The sequence below is a fragment of the Erythrolamprus reginae genome, chromosome 9 (assembly GCF_031021105.1).
Source record: "Erythrolamprus reginae isolate rEryReg1 chromosome 9, rEryReg1.hap1, whole genome shotgun sequence".
In the NCBI taxonomy this organism is placed as follows: Eukaryota; Metazoa; Chordata; class Lepidosauria; order Squamata; family Dipsadidae; genus Erythrolamprus; species Erythrolamprus reginae.
Genome location: NC_091958.1, coordinates 49515639 through 49543518, shown reverse-complemented (window position 1 = coordinate 49543518; position 27880 = coordinate 49515639). Strand labels below are relative to the sequence as shown.

General features: G+C 43.4%; 1 protein-coding gene across 2 annotated transcripts in view; it reads right to left on the bottom strand.

Moving 5' to 3' along the window:
- Nucleotides 1–27849, bottom strand: part of REXO5 (RNA exonuclease 5) — a 37666-nt gene extending 9817 nt beyond the window's left edge. Inside the window, exons 1-14 of one of the 2 annotated variants that reach the window (XM_070761185.1) lie at nt 27755–27849; nt 26279–26442; nt 25225–25343; nt 23354–23480; nt 18688–18775; nt 16581–16688; nt 13991–14079; nt 12586–12701; nt 10218–10356; nt 8685–8779; nt 5827–5929; nt 4565–4689; nt 2980–3073; nt 928–1038 (exon numbers count right to left, since the gene is read on the bottom strand). In XM_070761185.1, coding sequence (XP_070617286.1) covers nt 928–1038; nt 2980–3073; nt 4565–4689; nt 5827–5929; nt 8685–8779; nt 10218–10356; nt 12586–12701; nt 13991–14079; nt 16581–16688; nt 18688–18775; nt 23354–23480; nt 25225–25343; nt 26279–26425 — 1461 coding nt within the window. In that variant the 5' untranslated portion in view covers nt 26426–26442; nt 27755–27849. Of the gene's footprint in view, nt 1–927; nt 1039–2979; nt 3074–4564; nt 4690–5826; nt 5930–8684; nt 8780–10217; nt 10357–12585; nt 12702–13990; nt 14080–16580; nt 16689–18687; nt 18776–23353; nt 23481–25224; nt 25344–25644; nt 25734–26278; nt 26443–27754 lie in introns of those variants that run through there. The other variant, XM_070761186.1, reaches the window with a different exon arrangement.
- Nucleotides 27850–27880: the final 31 nt, after the last annotated feature.

The window sequence follows — 27880 nt, the reverse complement described above, 5'->3', positions numbered from 1 at the left end:
GACAAAATTGAACGGGTCCAAAGACGGGCTACAAGAATGGTGGAAGGTCTTAAGCATAAAACGTATCAGGAAAGACTTAATGAACTCAATCTGTATAGTCTGGAGGACAGAAGGAAAAGGGGGGACATGATCGAAACATTTAAATATATTAAAGGGTTAAATAAGGTCCAGGAGGGAAGTGTTTTTAATAGAAAACTGAACACAAGAACAAGGGGACACAATCTGAAGTTAGTTGGGGGAAAGATCAAAAGCAACATGAGAAAATATTATTTTATTGAAAGAGTAGTAGATCCTTGGAACAAACTTCCAGCAGACGTGGTAGATAAATCCACAGTAACTGAATTTTAAACATGCCTGGGATAAACATCTATCCATCCTAAGATAAAATACAGAAAAAGTATAAGGGCAGACTAGATGGACCATGAGGTCTTTTTCTGCCGTCAGACTTCTATGTTTCTATGTAACATGAGAAAATATTATTTGACTGAAAGAGTAGTAGATCCTTGGAACAAACTTCCAGCAGACGTGGTAGATAAATCCACAGTAACTGAATTTAAACATGCCTGGGATAAACATATATCCATCCTAAGATAAAACACAGAAAAAGTATAAGGGCAGACTAGATGGACCATGAGGTCTTTTTCTGCCGTCAGACTTCTATGTTTCTATATAGGTTACAGCCAATCAGGTTGCAGCACAGTTAGCAAACCCATGATTACATACTGATCATGGCTTACATCAGGCTTTCCTATGGTTCCAAACCATTGTAATATTATCTCCAGAAACAAACTTATTTCTGACAAAAGAAGATGGAACCAACCAGGTTGCCGGCAGTCCTCGACTTAAAGCCCCAAACATCTGTTGCTAAGCAAGACGTTTTTTAAGTGAGCTTTGCCCTGTTTTGGGGATCTGGGAAAATCTGCTCACCTTTGAAGTGGTTTCCGTATAGAGGTCAGCCGTGACGTAATTCGAATCCAAAACCAATTGAATTACGTTAAGGGCAGATTTAGGGATCTCTTCCAGGGCTTTCTGGAGAATCTGGAAAAGAGTAACAATGGAATTGGGTGATATTTTGGGACACCTGTGCATTGAAGGAAGGCGAGATGCTTCGAAAACATATATACTGCTCAAAAAAATAATAATAAAGGAAACCCTTAAACAACACACTGTAACTCCCAGTAAACCAAACTTCTGTGAAATCAAACTGTCCACTTAGGAAGCTACACTGATTGACAATCTATGTCACACGCTGTTGTGCAAATGGAAGAGTTGAGCGAATGAAATATTCAATGAGAATATTTCATTCCTTCGGGTCTAGGATGTGTTATTTGAGTGTTTCCTTTATTTTTATTTTTCTGAGCAGTGTATATAGTGTTAGCACTGATGTCACGAAACATCTGCAAGAAGACAACTATGTTCAGAGAGCTCCAAGAATCCTTCAGTTCTCCTTCCTTTTCCTCTCCTCCTTTTTCTCCCCCTCCTCTTTCTCTTCCTCCCCTCTACCCCCTTCTCCACAAGCCCCCCCCCTTCGACGAGGTCCCACTCGTCATCTTCAGGCTGGTGCGTCTGTCCTTGTTCTAGGGCGAACACAGCGAGACCTGAGCTGCCTTCCTTCTATAAATACTGGTGGCTGGGTGTGGTTTGATGGCTCAGCAATTGCCTGCTGTGTAGAAACTTCCTGGTGAGTCAGTGGGGTAACACCTGGGGTCGTTGATGTAGCTGAGGTATGCTGATTAGTTAATGGTTGTAGATCAGGCATGATATCCTGAGTAGTTGGAGCTTGCAGGCTACTTGATTGTTTTGCAATGTGTGTTCTGAGTCTGGTTTCAGTTTTTATGGCTGGGTTATGTTTGAGGGCTGGTTTCCAGATGTCTGGTAGGCGGGAGGTATCATCCCGCTTGTTCATATTTTGGGGATGTTTTTCTATCTCTTTCTATACACTGTTTTTCTATCTCGAGATAGAAAAACATCCCCAAAATATGAACAAGGTGGAGATTTGGTTTGAATGTAGCAAATAGATTGGGTGGCTATGTTTTAATGATTTGATTGGTTGGTGGAATCACATTGATCTCCACCCCCACCACTATATATAAGGAACAAATGGCAGTTGCAAACAAACTATATTTATAGCAGCACGAAGCTTACAACTTCAGCCTGATGATGGTGAATGTGATTTCACCGAAACGTCGCATAGACATTCAAAATATTACACGGGGCAAAACCCAAACTCAGAACAATCTACATACATATACCCGTGAAAATCTACGAAAACACACACATATATATATATGTCACATGTTTTTTTTAGCTGACACATACAGAATATAGTTGTCGGCTATAAATAAATTAACTGCCTTGAAGTGGCCCTGGGTTGGGCCTAGAGGCAAAAAGGAGCTGTGACGTTCCTTCAAATATACGAGGGTGATCTGACATAAAAAAACATATATATATATATGGCTAGCTGATGAGGCCAAAATAAGGCCGAAATAGATCTATCCTAGTCTCCCTTAATTTTCAAATTCAGCTTAAACATGTGACACACACACATATATATATATATATATATATATATATATATATATATATATATATATATATATATATTTCAAAAAAATAAAGGGAATATTTAAACAACACAATATAACTCCAAGTCAATCAATCTTCTGTGAAATCAAACTGTCCACTTAGGAAGCAACACTGATTGACAATCAATTCCACATGCTGTTGTGCAAATGGAATAGTTGGGAGAATATTTCATTCATTCAGATCTAGGATGTGTTCTTTGAATATTCCCTTTATTTTTTTTCAGCAGTGTATATAAACAGTTTGTAGAGTTGGAAAAGATTATTCACAATAATCTTATACCCCAAAATTATCCACAATAACTTGGTTTTCAACGAGAAGAACCAGAGCCACCGGTCTATCAGCTTTTTAAAATTAAAAACTACGGTAGATAAAAACAACCGAATCATAACTCACTTGCTCGTTTAAGGAGGCGGTATGATTGTGAGCATTATTTTGTTCTCCCGGAAGCAGTGTTTTTGCGCCGGCACACTGTACGTTCTCTAAAAGGCTAAAAAGGAAAGAGGAAAAACTGATTTTAAATCAAACCTGAATCCCTCGACTTAACGACAGTTGATTCAGTGATCATTTGAAGTTGAAATGACAATTTTTAACAACCTTTACATACAGCGACCGTTTAGGTCCCACAGAGTGGGTCTTCTCCGGGTCCCGTCAACTAAACAATGCCGCTTGGCGGGACCCAGGGGAACAGCCTTCTCTGTGGCGGCCCCGGCCCTCTGGAACCAACTCCCCCCAGAGATTAGAATTGCCCCCACCCTCCTTGCCTTTCGTAAGCTCCTTAAAACCCACCTCTGCCGCCAGGCATGGGGGAATTGAGATGCTCTTTCCCCCTGGGCCTTTACAATTTCATGTGTGGTATGTCTGTATGTATGTTTGGTTTTTTTATATTAATGGGTTTTTTAAATCATTTTTAGTATTTATTGGATTATTATTGTACATTGTTTTATTACTGTTGTTAGCCGCCCCGAGTCTCCGGAGAGGGGCGGCATACAAATTTAATAAATAATAATAATAACATTGGTTGCCGATCAGTTTCCGGTCACAATTCAAAGTGTTGGTTATGAGCTATAAAGCCCTTCATGGCACCAGACCAGATTATCTCCGGGACCGCCTTCTGCCGCACGAATCCCAGCGACCAGTTTGGCCCCACAGAGTGGACTTCTCCGAGTCCTGTCAACTAAACAATGTCATTTGGCGGGACCCAGGGGAAGAGCCTTCTCTGTGGCGGCCCCGGCCCTCTGGCACCAACTCCCCCCAGAAATTAGAATAGCCCCCACGTTCCTTGCCTTTCGTAAGCTCCTTAAAACCCACCTCTGCCATCAGGCATGGGGGAACTGAGATATTCTTTCCCCCTAGGCTTCTACAATTTATGCATGGTATGTTTGTATGTATGATTGGTTTTAGAACAAGGTTTTTTAGCTGTTTTAGTATTGGATTGTCACATGTTGTTTTTACCACTGTTGTTAGCCGCCCCGAGTCTACGGAGAGGGGCGGCATACAAATCCAATCAATCAATCAATCAATCAATCAATCAATAAAATAATAATAATAATAATAATAATAATAATAATAATAATAATAATAATAATCTTCTTTCCAGCAGTGGCTGCCTGGGTTTTTTAACACTTTGGAGAAGACGCCGCCGCAGGAATTTTCTCTTTTTATAAAAATTTACAAAAAAGAATTTTATTTCAAATACCGCTCTATACATTTAAAAGAACATTTTCTCGATCATAGCATCTTTACATTCATCATCCAAACAATCAATGAAAGGTAAATGAAAGAGAAAACCATAGACAATACAAAAACAAACTCTACATAACACCCCCCCCCGCTGCCTTATTGACAGCTTAGTTTAAACTCATTAGTTTATCTTACGGTGAATACTAGCAGCGGATATTATTCGGTCATAAGTATAACCAAATTTCAGGTATTTTTTATTTGCAGGAATTTTCTCCAGCCACGATATATTTACCCTCACCTGGAGTTTGGTACCCCCGTCTGGATCCCGTCGTTGGATCCCGCCGTTAGATCCCTGACCCTGGTCTCTGCCTCTTCCATCTTCCTTTGCTCTGAAAATTTGGCTTCCAGATTCAATTCTGCAACCTGGGGAGGGGCGGGGAGAGAACAGGGGTTAAATACTATCAGTTTGGGCAAACAGGTAGCGGGAGCTGCTGGTGGTTTGGGGAACTGCAAGATCACCCAGCTACACTCACCCAGTCACATGATCACAAAGCCACGCCTGTCGAGTCACATGACCAGGAAGCTAAGCCCGCTCAGTCACCTGACCACAAAGCTATGCTCACCACATGACCATCAAGCCACTCCCACAAAATAAGAAACTCCCACCGAACCAGGAGTAAAAATATTTAGAACCTGCTCTGTCTGGGTCACTCCAGAAGCCAATACCAACCCAAAAAGAGAAGCCAGACACACTGGTAAAAGGCAAAGGCAGTTTATATAATTCAAGGAAAACACAGGTAACAGAAAATGTCCTTACAAACAGGAAAAACGCTGGAACTTCAAATATATACACGAAGGGAATAGTCCATAAAGCAATACCAGATTCTTGCTGCCAAGACGAAGCTGTAGATAGCAAAAAGACGCCTCCCACGAGTCTTCCAGACTGCGAGGCCACAAGCCAAGATCAGAGACGCTGAGAACCAAAACAGGTCACCGCAACTCCAATTGATAACACCCCACATGGCTTCAAGGCCTTGCCTGCCTTTTAAACCCTGCTGATGAGGACCACACCCAAACCCAGCTGTTTCTAATTCAATGGTGAAAATATTTCTTTAACTGCTCCTTTCGTTGCTGTGAACGTCTCTGTCTCATGTCAATGACGGCTTGTGCTTCATCACCTAATGACTCCAAGCTACTGGCTGGGGAGAGGGCCCCCCCCCCCCCCCCGGGGCTCTCATGCTGTTCTCCTTCATCCCATTCCTGACTTTCCTCTCCTCCGTCCGACTGTTCAGCCCCCTCCTCTGCACTGTCATCCTCCTCTGGGCATGGAGCCAGCAGAGACACAGCTGGTCCCTGAGCAGCCTCAGGCTGAATCACAACAGAACCCATCCCTGGTGGGCGGGGCACCGTTGCCAGCTGCTCATCTGGTTTTCGGCACACATGTGGAGTGCCCACGGTTTCTGGAGTCAAGCTGGTCTTCACTGTTAGGACACTGTCAGTGGTAAAGCTGCATTTATTCCTGTTCTTAAACGACTGTCTTAAAAGAGCCAAGGTACCTACTTTCCTGGGTCCGTGTTCGATGAAGTACTGGGCCAGTTCCAGGGCGCACTGGGCATCTTCGGTGGGGTTGTGACCCAATTGGGCCTTGTTCTGAATTTCTTTCCTAATGAGGAGAAGGAACCATGCAACTGGTATATCCACAAACATTTACATACTCTATTGTCTAGCAAAGCAGCAGGTGGGTTTAGGGAGAATATTTGGGCGTCTTTGTTTTTCTGACTTTTTTTTGAATAGTATGTAGATGTTCTTTCTTCCTTCCTTTCTTCCTTCCTTTCTTTCCTTCCTTCCTTCCTTCCATGCCCTCATCACCTCGAGGCTCGACTACTGTAACGCTCTCTACATGGGGCTACCTTTGAAAAGTGTTCGGAAACTTCAGATCGTGCAGAATGCAGCTGCGAGAGCAATCATGGGCTTTCATAAATATGCCCATGTCACACCAACACTCCGCAGTCTGCATTGGTTGCCGATCAGTTTCCGGTCACAATTCAAAGTGTTGGTTATGACCTATAAAGCCCTTCATGGCACCGGAGCAGAATATCTCAGGGACCGCCTTCTGCTGCACGAATCCCAGCGACCAGTTAGGTCCCACAGAGTGGGTCTTCTCCGGGTCCCGTCGACTAAACAATGTCGTCTGGCGGGACCCAGGGGAAGAGCCTTCTCTGTGGTGGCTCCGACCCTCTGGAACCAGCTCCCCCCTGAGATTAGGATTGGCCCCACCCTCCTTGCCTTTCGTAAACTCCTTAAAACCCACCTCTGCTGTCAGGCATGGGGGAACTGAAACATCTCCCCCTTGCCCATGTTGTTTTTGGTGTTTGATTGATTGTGTGCTTGTTCTTTATATATATTGGGGTTGTTTTTATGAATTCTTAACTTAAAACTGTAATTGGATTGGTGGGTATTGGATTTGTCACTATGTACTGTTTTTGCCATTGCTGTGAGCCGCCCCGAGTCTGCGGAGATGGGCGGCATATAAATCCAATAAATCTAATCTTCCCTCCTTTCCTTCCTTCCTTCCTTCCTTCCTTCCTTCCTTCCTTCCTTCCTTCCTTCCTTCCTTCCTTCCTTCCTTTAATTTGTATGCCGCCCCTCTCCGAAGACTCGGAGCAGCTCAGAACAGGAATACAAAATACAAATCCAATGATTAAAAAAGCAAAACAGTTAAAAACCCTTGATTAAAAACACTCCTGCAACCCAAAAAAACCAAACAGAAAAAAGAGCGGCCGAGGGGAATCAATTCCCCCATGCCTGGCGACAAAGGTGGGTTTTTAGCAGTTTGCAAAAGGCAAGGAGAGTGGGGGCAGTCCTAATCTCCGGGGGGAGTTGATTCCAGAGTGTCGGGGTCACCAAAGAGAAGGCTCTTCTTCTGGGTCCTGCCAGACGACATAGTTTTGTCAACGGGATCCAGAGAAGGCCAATTCTGTGGGACCTAATCAGTCGCTGGGATTCGTGCAGCAGAAGGCATTCCCGCCGGTATTATGGTCTGATGCCATGAAGGGCTTTATAGGTCATAACCAACACTTTGAATTGTGACCGGCAACCAACGCAGACTGCGGAGTGTTGGTGTAACATGGGCATATTTGGGGAAGCCCATGATTGCTCTCGCAGCTGCATTCTGCACGACCTGAAGTTTCGGAACACTTTTCAAAGGTAGCCCCATGTAGAGAGCGTTACAGTAGTCGAGCCTCGAGGTGATGAGGGCATGAGTGACTGTGAGCAGGGACTCCCGGTCCAGGTAGGGCCGCAACTGGTGCACCAGGAGAACCTGGGCAAACGCTCCCCTCTATCTCTATGTGCCTGTTGATGGCTGATTTCTCTGACTGTTTCAAGGAACTCTTTAGTATTTTTAGACACAGCTTGGTCTAGAATAATCACACTTTCCCAGTTGAAACTATGGTAAGTACAGCACTGATGATGTTACCTAGTTTGGTAACGAAATGTCTGCAAGGAAATAACCAAACCCAAAGACCCTCAAGGACCCCACATGCCAATTTCAATCTGGGGAATTCTAGAAGCCTACAGCAGTGTTTCCCAACCTTGGCAACTTGAAGATATCTGGACTTCAACTCCCAGAATTCCCCAGCCAGCATTCGCTGGCTGGGGAATTCTGGGAGTTGAAGTCCAGATATCTTCAAGTTGCCAAGGTTGGGAAACACTGGTCTACAGATCTTAAAATTGCCAAGGCTGGACATCTTTGCCCTAAGCAGATATAATAATAATTAATAATAATAATAATTTATTAGATTTGTATGCCGCCCCTCTCCGAAGACTCGGTGCGGCTCACAACAACGATAAAAACAACATTATAATGGCACAAATCTAATATTAAAAAAACCTAAAAACCCTATCATAATTAAAAACCAAACAGCACATACATACCAAACATAAATTATAATAAGCCTGGGGGAAAGATGTCTCAAATCCCCCATGCCTGGCGGTATAGGTGGGTCTTAAGTAGTTTACGGAAGACAAGGAGAGTGGGAGCAGTTCTAATCTCCGGGGGGAGTTGATTCCAGAGGGCCGGGGCCGCCACAGAGAAGGCTCTTCCCCTGGGGCCCGCCAGACGACATTGTTTAGTCGACGGGACCCGGAGAAGGCCAACTCTGCGGGACCTTATCGGCCGCTGGGATTCGTGCGGTAGCAGGTGGTTCCGGAGGTACTCTGGTCCAATGCCATGTAGGGCTTTAAAGGTCATGACCAACACTTACTTGGAGGACTTGGCAATTCTTGAATTCTCTGCCAACAACCCTACCCTTCCTTGGAAAGGAGTTCCCTCTCAGGCGGAGCCATTCCGAAATATCTTAATTAAAAAGTGCGAGGAGACATGCCCTTAGGTGGAAACTCAACCCAAACCTCCTTACCCTAAAACAGCAGCTGCTAAAAATTTCAGCTTGAACCTTTTCCCCCCTTTCCGGGCGTAGAGAATCGAAGTGTCTATAACGTTCGGGTGAATCATCTGGAAATATTGAGAGAGAGAAAAAGGAAAGGCGTTTTGAAACAAACCAACAAATAAAAATGACATTTTGACCATCTCCAGGGATGACTGTCCCTTATGACCGTTCCTTTTGGGACTTATGACCAGTCCTCGGACTTACAACAGTCACAACCCCTCCAGTCACGTGATCAAAATTCAGGCGCTTGGAAACTGGCATGTACTTATGACAGTTGCAGCATTATGGGGTCACGTGCTCATCATGTATGAGCAGAGTAATCCTCGTTTATCAAGGTTGCGCGCACACAGAAACGTTTAGATTGAGATTAGTTGTGAATAACTACTCAGCCCCTCACAGATATACTAACTTGAATTAAAGTTTACTTTGAGAAATAATATCTTCCGATAAACAGTCTAAAGTCATACACATAATAAGTCAGAATAAGAATCCAAATATTACCAAGTCTTTCTTACCAGTTCCCTTTGTCGTAATCAGCAAACAAAGATATCAAGCCTGAACACATTTTAGCTATAATACATGACTACAATAAACAGAGATTGCAGAGCTAACCTAACACTGAGTAGCCATTAATTGTGAATAGCCAGACAACGAGAAACAAACAGAAAACTCCAGAGAAATAACCTGCGAACACCTGCAGCCAATATACAGTGATACCTTGTCTTACAAACTTAATTGGTTCCGGGACGAGGTTCTTAAGGTGAAAAGTTTGTAAGACGAAACAATGTTTCCCATAGGAATCAATGGAAAAGCGATTAATGCGTGCAAGCCCAAAATCCACCCCTTTTGCCAGCCGAAGCGACCGTTTTTGCGCTGCTGGGATTCCCCTGAGGCTCCTCTCTACGGGAAACCCCACCTCTGGACTTCTGTGTTTTTGCGATGCTGCAGGGGAATCCCAGCATCGCAAAAACGAGTGCTTCGCTGGCAAAAGGGGTGGGTTTTCCCAGTGAAGGGATCTTCAGTGAAATCGCAGCATCCCAAAACCACCGAAGTCCTCGAAACGCCACCTCCAGACCTCTGTGGTTTTGCGCTGCTGGGATTCCCCTGAGGCTCCCCTCGCTGGGAAACCCCACCTCTGGACTTCCGTTGCCAGCGAAGCGCCCGTTTTTGCATTGCTCGGATTCCCCTGCTGCATCACAAAAATACGGAAGTCCGGAGGTGCGGTTTCCCAGCGGCGGCAGTGGGTTTGTAAGGTGAAAATAGTTTGTAAGATGAGGCAAAAAAATCTTAAACCCTGGGTTTGTATCTCGAAAAGTTTGTATGACGAGGCGTTTGTAAGACGAGGTATCACTGTATTGCCAACCTAACCATTATGGACGGAGTCCTAACAAGCGTCCTTCCATGTTTGGAGTCCACAAGTCTTAAAAGTTGCCAAAACTTTGTGTGACCACTGCCTTAGGCCAACATCTGGTGGAGGAGAAGGAAATACTGTGGAGTACTCACTTCCAGAGCTCGGAGGTCGGCGTCTAACGAATGGCCCACTAGAATGGCATCTGGAGGCAGAATATTCTTTAATCGGCTCTGGATTTCTGCGAGGGTGGTTTGCACCGGCCTAAGCAGCGTTTCCGTGATTCCGGAGTAACTTCAAAACACAACAAAGAGAACATTTGAGGGCCGTCTCATTTAGAAAGTTGTTAGGGGAGCTTTGATCTGCTGCAGTTGCTTAACATGCTTGTTAAGCTAATCTGACTGCCCCAAGGATCTGGGACACCGTGACCATCATAAATATGAGTCGGTTGACAAGTCTCTGAATTTTGATTACGGTATTTTTTGGAGTACAGTGATCCCTCGATTTTCGCGATCTCGATCTTCGCGAAACGCTATATCGCGATTGTTCAAAAAATATTAATTAAAAAATACTCCACGGTTTTTTTGCTATACCGCGGTTTTCCCCACCCGATGATGTCACTCTCTTCCTTTCTCATCTTTCTTTCTCTCTTTCTCTATCTTGCTTCTTCCTCTCTCACACTCTCTTCCTCCCTCTCTCATCTCTTTCTTTCCTTCTCTCTCTTTCTCTATCTCTCCCCCTCTTGCTCTCGAGCGGCGGGCGGGCGGGCGAGCGGCGGGCGGGCAGCAGCGAGGAGCCGAAGATCGGGGTTTCCCCTTTGCCTGGGCGGCGGGGAAGACCCAGGGAAGGTTTCTTCAGCCGCCCAGCAGCTGATCTGCTCGGCAGCGGGGCAGCAGCGAGGAGCCGAAGATCGGGGTTTCCCCTTTGCGTGGGCGGCGGGGAAGACCCAGGGAAGGTTTCTTCGGCCGCCCAGCAGCTGATCTGCTCAGCAGCGTGGCAGCAGCGAGGAGCCGAAGATCGGGGTTTCCCCTTTGCGTGGGCGGCGGGGAAACCCCGATCTTCGGCTCCTCGCTGCTGCCGCGCTGCCGAGCAGATCAGCTGCTGGGCGGCCGAAGAAACCTTCCCTGGGTCTTCCCCGCCGCCCACGCAAACTCCACCATCTGCGCATGCGCGGCCATGGAAAAAGGGCGCGCATGCGCAGATGGTGTTTTTACTTCCGCACCACTATATCGCGAAAAATCGAGTATCGCGAGGGGTCTTGGAACGTAACCCTCGCGATACTCGAGGGATCACTGTATAACATGCACTATAATAATAATAATAATTATTATTATTATTATTATTATTATTTATTGGATTTGTATGCCGCCCCTCTCCGCAGACTCGGGACGGCTACATCATTGTGTCTCGCTAGAGGAAGGCCATAGAACAGAACGGAGATTACGTGGAAAAATAGGGAGTGTAGAAGAAGCCTTATTCTTTCTTGTGTGTAAGTTTCATTGTGTTCAATACATAATTGGTGAATAAAAAAAATGTGGTGCATTACTTTCTAGGTGACCCTCAGATTAACAAACCAAAGATATATATGTTTATGATATTTCATACAGAAATATATAACTATGGATGTCTTGAATAATATGATATAACATGGATGTTTGTGTATGTTTGGTGAATATATATGAATATATATATACATCTATACACACACACACACATATATAAATATATATATATTTAAAATTCTGGGTAGCGTCTTAACTTTTTACAAATTCTGGGTAGTGTTGTGGTTAGCTCTGGCCCTGCTCCTGCCCCAAGGACTGTGGATGTGGGGGAGACATCTACATGCCGCAGGCCTGTTTTGCTCCCGGTGGAATCTGATGATGAAGGCTCCTCTGACCAAGAAGACATGAGTGACAGGGAGGAGTAGAGTGTGGCAGACAGCTCAGAAGGAGATCAATTATCTAGCTCCTCATTGGATTCGGAACAAGAGTTAATGATACATCCATGCATGCGGAGAGTGATGCATAGGCAACAACAACTGAGAGATTATTATCAAAGAAAATGAGGCCACCTGTGGTTGGGTGGGGCTGTGGTCATTAGTGAGGCTGCTATAAAGAGCAGCCTGTGGGTTTGGCCATTGTGGAGGATTATCTGATCGTTGTGTTTTGTGCCTGCCTTGCTGACTTTTGTGTGCTGATTTTTCCCCGCTTTGAAACTAAACCAGAGCAAAGTGTGTTTCACTTTGTGAAAGAAGAAGGACTGTGAATTGCCTCACAGCTGCAAGCTAAGTATCTCAGAACTGATAAGGGACTTGTACAAATCACCAGTTTGTTTGGAGACGAGTGCTCCTTGATATACCAAAAGAGGGCTTGGTTTAAGTGAATTTTCGTTATAAAGAACATTGTTTTGAATTTTCAAACGTGTGTGTGTCTGAAATTTGTACCTTTGAATTTTCGGGAGGATTCTACCAGAGAGCCCGACAGAACAGGTAGCGTCTTAACCTTTTCTATTTAAGTGACATACCAGGTAAGATAATTCCTGATTGGTCGTTTCGGCTTGACGAGCTCATTCATAATGCAGTGCCCGGCGGCATCCACCACGGCAATTCGAGTGAGTTCTGACCCCTTATCGGTGAGACACTGGTCAAAATAAGAAAGAGTGAAGAAAGGTTGATGGTTCTCTGTGGTCCTTTGTCATCCTCCTACAATACCGTGAACCGACAGGATTCTTTTACGGAAGGATAACATCCTTCAAATGTAGTCTTTTTCCTCTTTTCTGGCTGAAGTCAGGGAGTTTGGCATGCATGGTGCTACACCCCAAATCAAGAACTAAAGACTTAAAAGTAAAGGTAAAAGAGCCGGGGTGGGTCAGTGGTCAGTGGTCAGAGTGCAGCACTGTAGGCTACTTCAGCTAACTTCTAGCTGTAGTTCAACAGTTCAAATCACACCACCGGCTCAAGGTTGACTCAGCCTTCCATCCTTCTGAGGTGGGTCAAATGAGGACCCAGATTGTTGGGGGCAAGAGGCCACTTAGAGAGAGCTGTAAAAGCACCATGAAGCGGTATGTAACTCTACATGCAATTGTTATCGCTAAATTTTTAATAAGTATTTTATGATCGAAACATTTAAATATGTTCAAGGGTTAAATAAGGTTCAGGAGGGAAGTGTTTTTAATAGGAAAGTGAACCCAAGAACAAGGGGACACAATCTGAGGTTAGTGGGGGGAAAGATCAGAAGCAACTTTACTGAAAGAGTAGTAGATGCTTGGAACAAACTTCCAGCAGACGTGGTTGGTAAATCCACAGTAACTGAATTTAAACATGCCTGGGATAAACATATATCCGGAGTCTTCGGAAAGGGGCGGCATACAAATCTAATAAACTATAACTAACTATAACTATATCTACCCTAAGATAAAATACAGGAAATAGTATAAGGGCAGACTAGATGGACCAGGAGGTCTTTTTCTGCCGCCAGTCTTCTATATTTCTATGTAAAACGAAGGAGAGAAGAGCCAGAAGGGGAGAACATATGTTAAAGGGTTAAATAAGGTTCAGGAGGGAAGTGTTTTTAATAGGAAAGTGAACCCAAGAACAAGGGGACACAATCTGAAGTTAGTTGGGGGAAAGATCAACAGCAACGTGAGAAAATATTATTTCACTGAAAGAGTAGTAGATCCTTGGAACAAACTCCCAGCAGACGTGGTTGGTAAATCCACAGTAACTGAATTTAAACATGCCTGGGATAAACATCTATTCATCCTAAGATAAAATACGGGAAATAGTATTAGGACAGACTAGATGGACCATGAGGTCTTTTTCTGCCGTCAGTCTTCTATGTTTCTATGTTTAAGTAAGAAATAGTTTCTTATTTACTGAGATCCAACTTTTGCAACGGGAAGGAGAGTTAACACAACAGTAAATAAATACCATTTCGCAATCCAGTCCAAAGAGGGGGCTGGTATCCGTAACCGGGCCGTTGCAAAGCGTGTGGACAAAATGGCTGCGGTCACCAGAACCTGGAGAGGCAATGAAACAAATGTCACATCTGCAAAAGGTGAGCTAAATAAAAAGGATGGTGGAAATTTAGACTCTTGGGCTAATTGTGGACTGGGAAGAAAAAACTCCAGCTTAGAACTAGCATTCTGTTATTTATTTATTTTATTTATTTATTGGATTTGTATGCCGCTCCTCTCCGGAGACTCGGGGCGGTTAACAGCAACAATAAAACAGTGTACAATAGTAATCTAATACTAAAAACGATTTAAAAACCCATTAATATAAAAAACCAAACATGCATACATACATACCATGCATAGAATTGTAAAGGCCTAGGGGGAAAGAGGATCTCAATTCCCCCATGCCTGACGGCAGAGGTGGGTTTTAAGTAGCTTACGAAAGGTTTTTGAGAGGAACAGACAATTTGAATGAAGAGCATAGTTTTATTTATCGATTTTTATTTATTTTATTTATTTTTATTTATTAAATTTGTATGCTGCCCCTCTCCGTAGACTCGGGGCGGCTCACAACAGTAATAGAAAAAACAATGTAAAATACAAATCTAATAATTAAAACTAAAAACCCATAATTTAAAAAAACATGCACACAACATACCATAATCAAACAATATAGGCCTGGGGAAGTTATATCAGTTCCCTCATGCCTGACGACAGAGGTGGGTTTAAGGAGTTTACGAAAGGCAAGGAGGGTGGGGGCAGTTCTAATCTCAGGGGGGAGCTGGTTCCAGAGGGTTGGGGCCGCCACAGAGAAGGCTCTTCCCCTGGGTCCCACCAGACGGCATTGTTTTGTCGACGGGACCCGGAGAAGGCCGACTCTGTGGGACCTAATCCGTCGCTGGGATTCGTGCGGCAGAAGGCGGTCCCGGAGATATTCTGGTCCGATGCCATGAAGGGCTTTATATATACAGTGGTACCTCAAGATACGAACTCCTCGTCTTACGAACAACTCGTGATACGAACCCGGGATTCAGAAAAATTTTGCCTCTTCTTACGAACTTTTTTCGAGTTACGAACCGGCGTTCGGAGACTGCTGGGAAGCCGCGCGGCTGTTTTAAAAGGTGACAGCTGGGCGGCGGGGCTTCCCAGAAGCCTCCCGAACGCCGGTTCGTAACTCGAACAAAGTTCGTAAGAAGAGGCAAAATTTTTCTGAACCCCGGGTTCGGTTCGGGAGGTTGCTGGGAAGCCCCCCAGGCCGGCTGCGACCTTTTAAAACAGCCGCGCCGCTTCCCAGCTGTCTCCTGAAGCCGAACGCGGAAGTTCGGCTTTGGCGTTCGGCTTCAGGAGACAGCTGGGAAACGGCGCGGCTGTTTTAAAAGGTCGCAGCCGGCCTGGGGGGCTTCCCAGCACCCCCTCGAACCCCAAACCCGGGTTCGCGGGGGTGCTGGGAAGCCCCCCAGGCTGGCTGTCACCTTTTAAAACAGCTGCGCCGCTTCCCAGCAGTCGCCGAAAGCCGTTTTTTTGCGGGGGTTTTTTGGTTGCACGGATTAATTGACTTTACATTGTTTCCTATGGGAAACAATGTTTCGTCTTACGAACCTTTCGTCATACGAACCTCCTCCTTGCACCAATTAAGTTTGTATCATGAGGTATTACTGTACTACTAAACCTCTCATTCTTGTGACCTTTAACGGGGTGAAATGGTCCATGGTAGGACAACGGCTTTTGATTCAAGGTACAGTGTTCCCTCGATTTTTGCAGGTTCGAACTTCGCAAATAGCCTATATCACGGTTTTTCAAAAAATATTAATTAAAAAATACTTCGCGGGGGTTTTTTTCTATACCACGTTTCCCCCCGCGCAATGACATCATACATCATCGGTAAACTAATACTTTTTGCAAATAAATAACAAAAAATAATAATTATTGTTAATAAATAATTATGTTTATAAATATCAGGGTCACTAAGTGTCTTATTCAATGGTGAGCACCAGTAATAATGGTGAGTAAATGGTTGTTAAGGGAATGGGAAATGGTAATTTAGGGGTTTAAAGTGTTAAGGGATGGCTTGTGATATTGTTCGTAGCCAAAAATGGTGTATTTACTTCCGCATCTCTACTTGGTGGAAATTCAACTTTCGCGGGCGGTCTCGGAACGCATCCCCCACAAAAATCGAGGGAACACTGTATCTCCAATGGGCTTCAGTTTCAACATTCTGTGACAGTTTCCCAGGCACTCTAGCAATCCCTCCCTCACTCCACCATTCAGGAGCTGCTACTTAGCTGCCTGCAAGGCAGGGGAGATTTCTAATTCTCCCTGCCAGATTCCCCAAAAGAAAACTCAATGGGGAAGCCAGTGGGAAATCGGAAGCTTCTACTTCCACTGCTTCTACTTCCACTGCTTTTCGCCTGCCTGTCATTTTGTTTCTTTGTTTAGGTAAAGACATATCTCTGAAGCAATGACCCAACAGGACACAGATAGTCTAGTTCTAACTATTGAAGTTATGATCTGTCCTCCTAGATATCTAGAATTTGATCATCAATGTGGATTCTAAGGTAGCTTACCTTCTATAGGATAATCGTAGACGTGCATCTCCTTGTGAGTTAAAATATAACTTGAGAGATTGTGGCTCTTTTTTGCGTGTTTCTGAATTATGGGGACTTTATCGCTCTCTGAAATCAAGGACACATTTGCTCTAAGTATCCGTATTATTAATTTTTGCAACTTTTCTGTCATCAGTCTCTTCAACATCATTGGATTGATGTTACGGTTTACATTTATAACTGCTGCTTATCTACCAATTCAACGATTATATGGCAGATTGCCAGTATAATAAAAGCAAAATTAAAGCATGATAGAACCACAAAGCCTTTTAGAAATGTGAAACAAATAACTAAAATAAACTCAACCTGCAAGACTAATAATAATAATAATAATAATAATAATAATAATAATAATAAAGATGCTGGCAGCAACCCACAGCAACCATTAGCACCAGTCAGTGGTATTTGTGCCACTTTTTAAAATGTTCAGTTGACTGAGCTTCATATTTAATGAATAAAAGAGATAATAATAATAATAATAATAATGATAATAATAATAATAATAATAATGATAATAATAATAATAATAAAATACTAACAACAATAACAATAATAATAGAAACATAGAAACATAGAAGACTGACGGCAGAAAAAGACCTCATGGTCCATCTAGTCTGCCCTTATACTATTTCCTGTATTTTATCTTAGGATGGATTTATGTTTATCCCAGGCATGTTTAAATTCAGTTACTGTGGATTGACCAACCACGTCTGCTGGAAGTTTGTTCCAAGGATCTACTACTCTTTCAGTAAAATAATATTTTCTCACGTTGCCTTTGATCTTTCCCCCAACTAACTTCAGATTGTGTCCCCTTGTTCTTGTGTTCACTTTCCTATTAAAAACACTTCCCTCCTGAACCTTATTTAACCCTTGAACATATTTAAATGTTTCGATCATGTCCCCCCTTTTCCTTCTGTCCTCCAGACTATAGAGATTGAGTCCATGAAGTCTTTCCTGATACGTTTTATGCTTAAGACCTTCCACCATTCTTGTAGCCCGTCTTTGGACCCGTTCAATTTTGTCAATATCTTTTTGTAGGTGAGGTCTCCAGAACTGAACACAGTACTCCAAATGTGGTCTCACCAGCGCTCTATATAAGGGGATCACAATCTCCCTCTTCCTGCTTGTTATACCTCTAGCTATGCAGCCAAGCATCCTACTTGCTTTTCCTACTGCCCGACCACACTGCTCACCCATTTTGAGACTGTCAGAAATTATTATCTTTTTTATTCATTAAATATGAAACTCAGTCAACTGAACAACAATAACAACAACAACAATAATAATAATGAATTATCATCATCATCGTTGTCTTGGGAATCCAGAGAATAATTCCATGGTCTTCTGAGACTGAAGGATGCCAATGCAATAATAATAATAATAATAATAATAATAATAATAACAACAACAACAACAACAACAACAACAAGAGTAATAATAATACCACATTTTCATTCTTCACATATGCCATATTTGTTATTTAATAAAGTTTTGCATAAGACAGTTTATTCCATTTATTCTCTGCTTGGAAACGAAGCATTTTAGAAATAAGGGAATTTTCAAATGAATCCATTTTAGAGCAGCTCAATTGTACAAAGGCGTTCAATTTGGCTGATTTTTATTTTTTATTTCTGGAAAAAGTCACCTGTGGTTTATGAACGGCCAAATGATTTGCACAAAGGTATCTATTGTAGACGACACAGCTAGTCCTCAACTTATGACCATTTGTTTTGTGGCTGTCTGAAGCTACGGCGGTGCTATATGAAGTCCAGTTCTCTTACTTGTGATCCATTCTCACATTTTCAATCGTGGTGATGCTTTAACCACCCTGAGGATTTAGTTTGCCACTGTTGCACAAATGGCGTAAAACAGGGTCATATTAAATTTACGACCATGGAGTCCAACTTGGTTTATGACTGCAATGGCTTTCGATAGAAATTCCAAATTCCACCATTGCAGATATAAGTTGAGGATTAGCTGTATGCTTTGCACACCAGCCTTATCCACTGGACTTTCAGAAAATAACAAAGGTATGGATGAGGAAATTGAAAAAGGAATATATCTATACCTTCCCTGCTGAGCTGTTGATGGTCGTTTGTGCCCAATCCACCAGTTTTTTTGATAAAGTCTCCAGAAATGGCAGGCAGAAAGAAACGCTGATAAAAGACAAAACGAGAGAAAAAAGACAGAGAAAATGACAAAACACCATATTCTTTTTCATATACAGTGATACCTCGTCTTACGAACGCCTCTTCATACGATCTTTTCGAGATATGAACCCAGTGTTTAAGATTTTTTTGCCTCTTCTTCCGAACTATTTTCACCTTACGAACCTGAGCTACTCTCGCCTCCGAACTTCCGTTATCAGCCGAAGCGCGGGGATTCCCCTGAGGCTCCCCTCGCTGGGAAACCCCGCCTCCGGACTCCCATTGTCAGCCAAAATGCGGGGATTCCCCTGAGGCTCCCCTCACTGGGAAACCCCATCTCCGGACTCCCACTGTCAGCCAAAGTGCGGGGATTCCCCTGAGGCTCCCCTCGCTGGGAAACCCCGTCTCCGGACTCCCACTGTCAGCCAAAGTGCGGGGATTCCCCTGAGGCTCCCCTCGCTGGGAAACCCCATCTCCGGACTCCCACTGTCAGCCAAAGTGCGGGGATTCCCCTGAGGCTCCCCTCACTGGGAAACCCCATCTCTGGACTCCCACTGTCAGCCAAAGTGCGGGGATTCCCCTGAGGCTCCCCTCACTGGGAAACCCCATCTCCGGACTCCCACTGTCAGCCAAAGTGCGGGGATTCCCCTGAGGCTCCCCTCACTGGGAAACCCCATCTCTGGACTCCCACTGTCAGCCAAAGTGCGGGGATTCCCCTGAGGCTCCCCTCACTGGGAAACCCCATCTCCGGACTCCCACTGTCAGCCAAAGTGCGGGGATTCTCCTAAGGCTCCCCTCGCTGGGATTCAAAGCAGCACTGGCAAAAATGGAAGGGAATCCCTTCATTTTTGCCGGCGCTGCTTCGGTTAGCAACGGAAGTTTGGAGGTGGGGTTTCCCAGCGAGGAGCCTCAGGGGAATCCCCGCGCTTAATTATTATTAATATATTATTAATCTAGATAATTAATTATCTATATTAATTGGATCCAATTGTAATTTGTATATTGTTTTATTGACATGTTGTGAGCCCTCCCGAGTCCATGGAGAAGGGCGGCATACAAATCCAATAAATAAATAAATAAATAAAAATTTAAGACTAAGGAGCACTGGATATAATTCAATGTTCAGACGGGCTCCAAACATTTTCTTGCTAGAAGTTCCGAGGGATTGTTTTCCCTTTCGTTTTAACAACTCCCTCCGCTATTGTTTTTATAGTTGCAGTCAGTGTTCCCTCTAATTTTTTGGGGTGGGTGGGCGGAAAAGTATAGTGTCTGAGCGGCAGTCCCTTTGGGACTGGGCGGCACAGAAATAATAAATAAATAAATAAATAAATAAATAAATAAATAAATAAATAAATAAATAAACAAACAAACGAACGAACAAACCAACAAACAAAAAACCCACCCTGTTTTGCCTGAGAGAATTTCAAAATAAAATACTGTACTGTGTGTCTATAACAGTGAGCTCATAATAGGGCAACTCTATCAATATCAAAATGCCACTTAAATAGTTGAGCTAGTTTCAAACTAGATTTTGATTTTCTTTCTCTCTTCCTTACTCCCATTCTTTTTCTTTCTCTTTTCCTTCCTCTCTTTTTTCTATCTGTTTCTCTCTCTTCCTCTCTTCCTCTCTCTCTCCTTCCCTCTCACTCTTTCCCTCTCGGCTTCTGGGCAGGTTTGGAAAACTCTGAGTTGATGATGATTTTTAAGTGAGCGATTGCTCACTGCTCAGCTTAGAGGGAACTATGGTTGCAGTTCTTCCTTAGAGAAATTCTCAAGCATTTTGCAAGGGCCAGTTGTTATCACACACGAGCCAGCTCCGATGGATAAGTCTTAGCTGTGTTTGTGCCTTTGTGGGTGTGAGAGAAGGGGGGAAACAGGCCTTTTAAATGACCCAAGAAGCAATGAATTCATTTGGAAAAGCCTCAGCCGGCAGTCATAACAACAGTGGCCTTCTACATTTTCCTAACCTTCTTAAACCGTGGGCTGATTTGTTTTAAAAGGGGTGAAAAGGTGAGAGAGATGGAGATAACTCTTTCTGGGGGAAATTCCCAAGAAAAACAAGCTTATTTTTGTGCCAGCCCAGCCATCGTTTTAATGACCTCGGCTTCCAGGCAGCAGCCAGAGAGGAAAAAGACGAAACGGCTGGAAACAAAAAATTAGAAAAGAAAGCTCATTCTTGAGAAGAATTGGAGGCTAACTGGTTCCTGGAAAGTCTCGAATGCCCTGTAAATCAGAGCCATGTGTTTCCTGGTGGCGCCAAGGGAAGTTGTTTACCTCCCCATCACTCCGTCAGTCTCCCCGGTTTGAAGCATCCTGTTAAACAGAGGCTTGAAAAAGCAGGCAAGGAGGCAGGAAAATATATATATCAATAACGATGTTGGGGAAAAGTGGGGTTTACTTCTGCTGAAAGAAGCAGTGATTTCAGGAGGAATTTTTGCTTGCCTCGATAAAGCATGCCACCTCCGGTAAACTTAACCCTTGGATGGATGGATGGATGGATGGATGGATTGGATTTATATGCCGTCCCTCTCTGAGGATTTGGACGGCTTACAACATACAGTGGTACCTCTACTTACGAACTTAATTCGTTCCGTGATCAGGTTCTTAAGTAGAAAAGTTTGTAAGACGAAGCAATTTTCTCCCAAAGGAATCAATGTAAAAGCAAATAACGCATGTGATTGGGGAAACCACAGGGAGGGTGGAGGCCCTGTTTCCTCCCAGGAGATTCCTAGAGAGGCCATACGGAGGCTTCTCCCCGCCTTTTCTGGCCCTGTTTCCTCCCAGGAGATTCCTAGAGAGGCCCCACGGAGGCTTCTCCCTGCCTTTTCTGGCCCTGTTTCCTCCCAGGAGATTCCTAGAGAGGCCCCACGGAGGCTTCTCCCTGCCTTTTCTGGCCCTGTTTCCTCCCAGGAGATTCCTAGAGAGGCCCCATGGAGGCTTCTCCCTGCCTTTTCCGGTCCTGTTTCCTCCCTAGAGATTCCTAGAGAGACCATATGGAGGCTTATCGCTGCCTTTTCCAGCCCTGTTTCCTCCCAGGAGATTCCTACAGAGGCCTCACGGAGGCTTCTCCTTGCCTTTTCCAGCCCTGTTTCCTCCCAGGAGATTCCTAGAGAGTCCCCACGGAGGCTTCTCCCTGCCTTTTCCGGTTACAGTTTTGGAGGCTCGTGTTTGTAAGTGAAAAATGGTTCTTGAGAAGAGGCAAAAAAAATCTTGAACACCCGGTTCTTATCTAGAAAAGTTCGTAAGTAGAGGCGTTCCTAGGTAGTGGTACCACTGTGTCGAGAAACACAATACACAGTACAAAGATCTAAAATCCAATTAATTTAAATTCAATTAAAAAACCCTAATATCATTTAAAAATCACTCATTCCCTTTCAACAGCAAACATACCTACACTCACCGGCCAGGGTGCTAGAGTTTAATGGGCCCAATCCCAGTGGCATAAATGAGTCTTTAGACTCTTGTGGAATATGGAGGCAGTACGAATCTCTGCAGGGAGCTGATTCCAAAGGGCCGGGGCCTCCACAGAGAAGGTTCTCCCCCTAGGCCCCACCAACCAACATTGTCTAGTTGACGGGACCTGGAGAAGGCTGACTCTGTGGGATCTAATCGGTTGCTGCCACCATTCTTCATATGTTTTAGCCTCTAGTCTCCTAATCAACTTTGTTGCTCTTCTCTGCATATTTTCTAGAGTCTCAACATCGCTTTTGCATCCTGGCGACCAAAAGTGAATGCCGTGTTCCAAGTGTGGCCTTTCCAAGGCCTTATAAAGTGGTATTAACACTTCATGTGATCTTGATTCTAACAACATCCCCTAGGTATGCCCATGTCACACCAACACTCCGCAGTCTGCATTGGTTGCCGATCAGTTTCCGGTCACAATTCAAAGTGTTGGTTATGACCTATAAAGCCCTTCATGGCACCGGACCAGACTATCTCAGGGACCGCCTTCTGCTGCACGAATCCCAGCGACCGGTTAGGTCCCACAGAGTTGGCCTTCTCCTGGTCCCGTCAACTAAACAATGCCGCTTGGCGGGACCCAGGGGAAGAGCCTTCTCTGTGGCGGCCCCGACCCTCTGGAACCATCTCCCCCCCAGAGATTAGAACTGCCCCCACCCTCCTCGCCTTTCGTACACTCCTTAAAACCCACCTTTGCCGTCAGGCATGGGGGAATTGAAACATCTCCCCGGGGCCTATACAGTTTATGTATGGTATGCTTGTGTGTATGTTTGCTTTTAATAATGGGGCTTTTAGTGTTTCTTTTAAATTATTAGATTTGCTGTGAGCCGCCCCGAGTCTACGCAGAGGGGCGGCACACAAATCTAATAAATAAATAAATAAATAAATAAATGAATGAATGAATGAATAAATAAATAAATAAAAATAAATAAATAAATTAAATAAATTAAATAAATTAAATAAATTAAATAAATAAATATAGACCTTTTCTCTTCTTATGCTCCTGTTCCGCTCCACTGTGAGTTACTTAGCTCCAATGCTGGACTCATTGTTTTACGAGGTCTGTCATATAATACAAAATTTCCTACATCAGCCATCCCACCGGTTAAATAAACTTCGGTGACTTACGTGTTTGAAGGTCTTTCGGAGATGTTTGAACTGCAGGTAGCACTGGTAGAAATGAACCAGATCCACGTGATGTAAAATTATCACCATGACGCCAGCCACGCGCCTTTGGTGGTGGAGACGACACCAACTGTACCAAAAAACCCCACAAGATTATCTCGTATGTTCCTTTAACCAGGCCAAGCCCATGCAAATGTATTTCTAGGTTAATATATAGGCTTCTAAACATTTATAGCTGTGGTGGCGCAGTGGTTAGAATGCAGTACTGCAGGCTACTTCTGCCGACTGCCGGCTACCAGCAGTTGGGCAGTTCGATCCTGACTAGCTCAAGGTTGACTCAGCCATCCATCGTTCTGAGGTCAATAAAATGAGGACCCAGACTGTTGGGGGAAATAGGCCGAGTCTAGGAACAGCATAGAAAGAGCTGTAAAGCACTGTGAAGCGGTATATAGGTCTAAGTGCTCTTGCCCTTCCTTCCTTCCCTCCCTCATGGGGCAGTAGTTGAGAATGCAGTATTGTAATAAATTATTATTTATTATTTTTATTTTTATTTAAAGTTGTTTTATTATTGGATTGTCACATGCTGTTTTTATCATTGTTGTTAGCTGCCCTGAGTCTACGGAGAGGGGCAGCATACAAATCCAATAAATTATTATTATTATTATTATTATTGTTGTTGTTGTTGTTGTTGTAGGCTAATTCACTGCCCACTGCCAGTAGCTTGATCTTGACTGGCTGCAAATTGACTCAGCCTTCCATCCTTCCGAGGTGGGTAAAATGAGGACCCAGATTATTGGGGGCAAGAGGCTGACTCTGTAAACTGCTTAGAAAGGGATGAAAAGCACTATGAAGTGGTATATAAGTTTAAGTGCCCTCTCTCTTTCTCCTATCTTATTTATCTATCTCATTTATCTTATCTATCCATCTACCTAATCTATCTCTATCTCAGAGCTGTGGGGGCGCAGTGGTGAGAATGCAGTATTGCAGGCTAACTTTGCCAGCAGCTCGATCCTGATTATCTGTGCTCTTGAATATCTGAATGCAGTATTCCAAGCGTGGCCTTACCAAGGCCTTATAAAGTGGTGTTAACCCTTTGCGTGATCTCGATTCTATCTCTCTGTTAATGCAGCCTAGAACTGTGTTGGCTTTTTGGCAGCTGCTGCACACGGCTGGCTCCTATTTAAATGGTTGTCCATGAAGTTCTCCAAGGTCCCTCTCACAGTTACTAAGGATGTTCTCCAAGGTCCCTCTCGTAGTTACTACTGTTGAGCAATGTACCACATATACCATACCTATGCATTTTGTTGGTAAATAAACTTGTTGACAAATAAAATAAAATAAAATAAATAAATAAATAACCTATAAAGCCTTTCATGGCACCGGACCAGGGTATCTACGAGACTGCCTTCTGCCGCATGAATCCCAGTGACCGGTTAGGTCCCACAGAGTGGGCCTTCTCCGGGTCCCGTCAACAAAACAATGTCGTTTGGCAGGCCCAGGGGAAAAGCCTTCTCTGTGGCGGCCCCGACCCTCTGGAACCAACTCCCCCCGGAGATTAGAATTGCCCCCACCCTCCTTGCCTTTCATAAGCTCCTTAAAACCCACCTCTGACGTCAGGCATGGGGGAACTGAGATATTCTTTCCCCCTTGGCCTTTACAATTTATGCATGTTATGTTTGTTTGTAGGGACGTTTGGTTATACAATAAGGGTTTTTTAGTTGTTTTAGTATTGGATTTATATGATGTTTTTTATTACTGTTGTTAGCCGCCCCGAGTCTACGGAGAGGGGCGGCATACAAATCCAATCAATCAATCAATCAATCAATCAAATAAAATAAAATAAAATAAAATAAAAAAATAAGGATTTAGAGTACCTGGGTTGAGTGACATTTTGATGTTTTCCCTGCATGGCATACTTGAGGAAGTCATAGAGTTGCTCATAGCTGATTTGGTTTTCTCCAAACATTCGAGTAGACAAAGAGGGCGTCTTCACCTTGGAAACCAAGAGAATTCACTTAGGAGTGTTTACATTCCCAAAGAAAATGTCAGATTGAAGGCAAAGTTCCCACAAACAACATCCACTTCATTTCTGGCAAAAAGATGCCATGAAAAAACAGGTCAAGGTGCAAAGGAGAAACACAATTAATAGTCGTAACCGTTAGACATGCATTAACTTCACAAAACTTGGACAATATTTACACAAACACAACAAATGCCAAACAACTTTAGTTCCAGAAGTTATTTTTATATAAACAGTCCTCCCACGTTGACAAATTCAGCTATGGACAGATTACCAGCAGCTTCTAAAAGTTTCTGGAGCTTTGTAAGTATTTTTTTGTTTGTCTCCTACTCTGAGATCAAGAATATTAGCATCTTGGTTGCAAATCTTCAAGTGATTAAATGTCTGCCTAATTCTGGATATTAAACTTGGGGGTGGGGTGGGCGAAATAATGCAAAGCTGAGAAAGATACAAGAAGCAGCCTACTGGAATAACACATCATTCTAATTATAACTTAATGATTCATGGATATAAACAATGAAGTGAAGCATTAAAAATATAACACAGACTAAAACCCTCTACAGCAAACCACTTAGAAGAATACATTTTTTTTAAAAAAAGACATGAACTAAAACAGAGCCAGAAAAACATTTGGAAAACTCTACCTAATAATTAAATTGGTATTTTTTAAAATTTATGGGGGGGATATATATATATATATATATATATAATATATATTTATATTTATTGGATTTATATGCCACCCCTCTCCGAAGACTCGGGGCGGCTAACAGCAATCATAAAACAGCGTACAATAATAATCCAATAATACTAAAAACAATTAAAAACCCATTAATATAAAAAAAATAAACTAAAACATGCCACAATTGCAAATACTCTGGAATAATATATCCATAAACAAACCTTACCTCACTGGAAGGTTTAACTTTCTGAAGATTTGAATCAATGTCATTTTTGTCGATCTTCCTCTTTCTTTTAGCTTTCCGGTTCTCTCCTGCAGTTTCCTCATCTTCATAACATCTTTTCTTTACAACTCCGTGAGTTTGTGCCGCCATTTTATTTATAAATCTCTCTTCGGGTGTGAAACAGAAAGAGCAACACAGTAAAGGATTTTAAAAAAAGAATAAATTAAAGGGAAAACATCTGTAAGCAAGGCAACCAGCAATGTTGGATCACTTAAATTAAGGGGAATTATTTATCTATCTACCATCTATTTATACCTATCTATTTGTCTCCATCCATCCATATCTATATATCATCCATCAATATCTAGTCTTCTCTAATCCTATCGAATTTTATTGCCACCCATCCCACCAGAGATGCAAATATTTTTTCCCCCTCCATACAGTAATATGACTTTCTTCATCAAATCATCTTGTCGCATATCTTCCAGAGACCAATAAGATCTCAGAGTTGGCCTCCTCCAGGTCCCGTTGACTAAGCAATGCAGGTTGGCGGGACCGCAGGAGAGGGCCTTTTTGGGGGCTGCCCCGGTTCTATGGAATCAACTGCCCCCCGATGTCCTTACTGCTCCCACCCTACTGGCCTTACGCAAGGCCACGAAGACCTGGTTTGCCGGCAGGCCTGGGTGCCATGAACTAATAACCATCATGGCTAAATCGTATGAATGGTATGTATAAAAGTTGTAGCGATTGTTCTGTAATGGATTTTTAATGAGGTGCTTCGGGATTGGACAGCATAGAAGACGAATTAAAGATAGATAGATAGATAGATAGATAGATAGATAGATAGATAGATAGGATAGATAGATAGATAGATTGGATAGATAGATAGATAGATAGATAGATAGATAGATAGATAGATAGATAGATAGATAGGTAGATAGACAAACAGACAGACAGACAGACAGACCATAACCTCCTTGAAATAATATGAAGCCAAGGGGGGGGGAAAGAGAAGATGGACATTAAACCCCCAGATTTTCAAGGAGGAATATACAGCATGTAAAATTTAAAAAGCAGCTCTCAGCATCCAGCCTCGCCTGCGGGGGTAACAGGTCCCATAATCCCCAGCCAGATGGGAGATCAACAAATTCCTCTTGATTTTAAAATCTGGCTAAGGGTTTATGGAGATAGTAGAGGGCCCAGCACTGTAAAAGCAGCAGGTTTAAAGCTGGAAGCAGGCTGCTTTCAACTGGTACGTGGATCATTCCTTTGGCTGCATCCGTGCAACGCTCTAGTTTAGGGGTTTGCAACCATGTGGGAGCCTGCAAACACGTGTAAGGGAGAAGTTGCGCACTTCCTTCTCTCCCTTGCAAAGCAACCGCCTCCGAGCGCTGAACCTGGGAGAACCCTTCCTTGCAAACACCCTTTCTCCCTATTTTTAAAAAAAGGAGGATAAATGAAAATAATGGGAAGCCTGACCTGTATTCTTCCACTCTACTCTTAAAGGAAGCTTTTCCTCAATCGAGAAGGAATCCTTGCTCGGCGATCGTCTGCCCGGGTCTGAGCCACCCCCACTCCCCATTCACGAGCCTTAGGGGAGGAAGC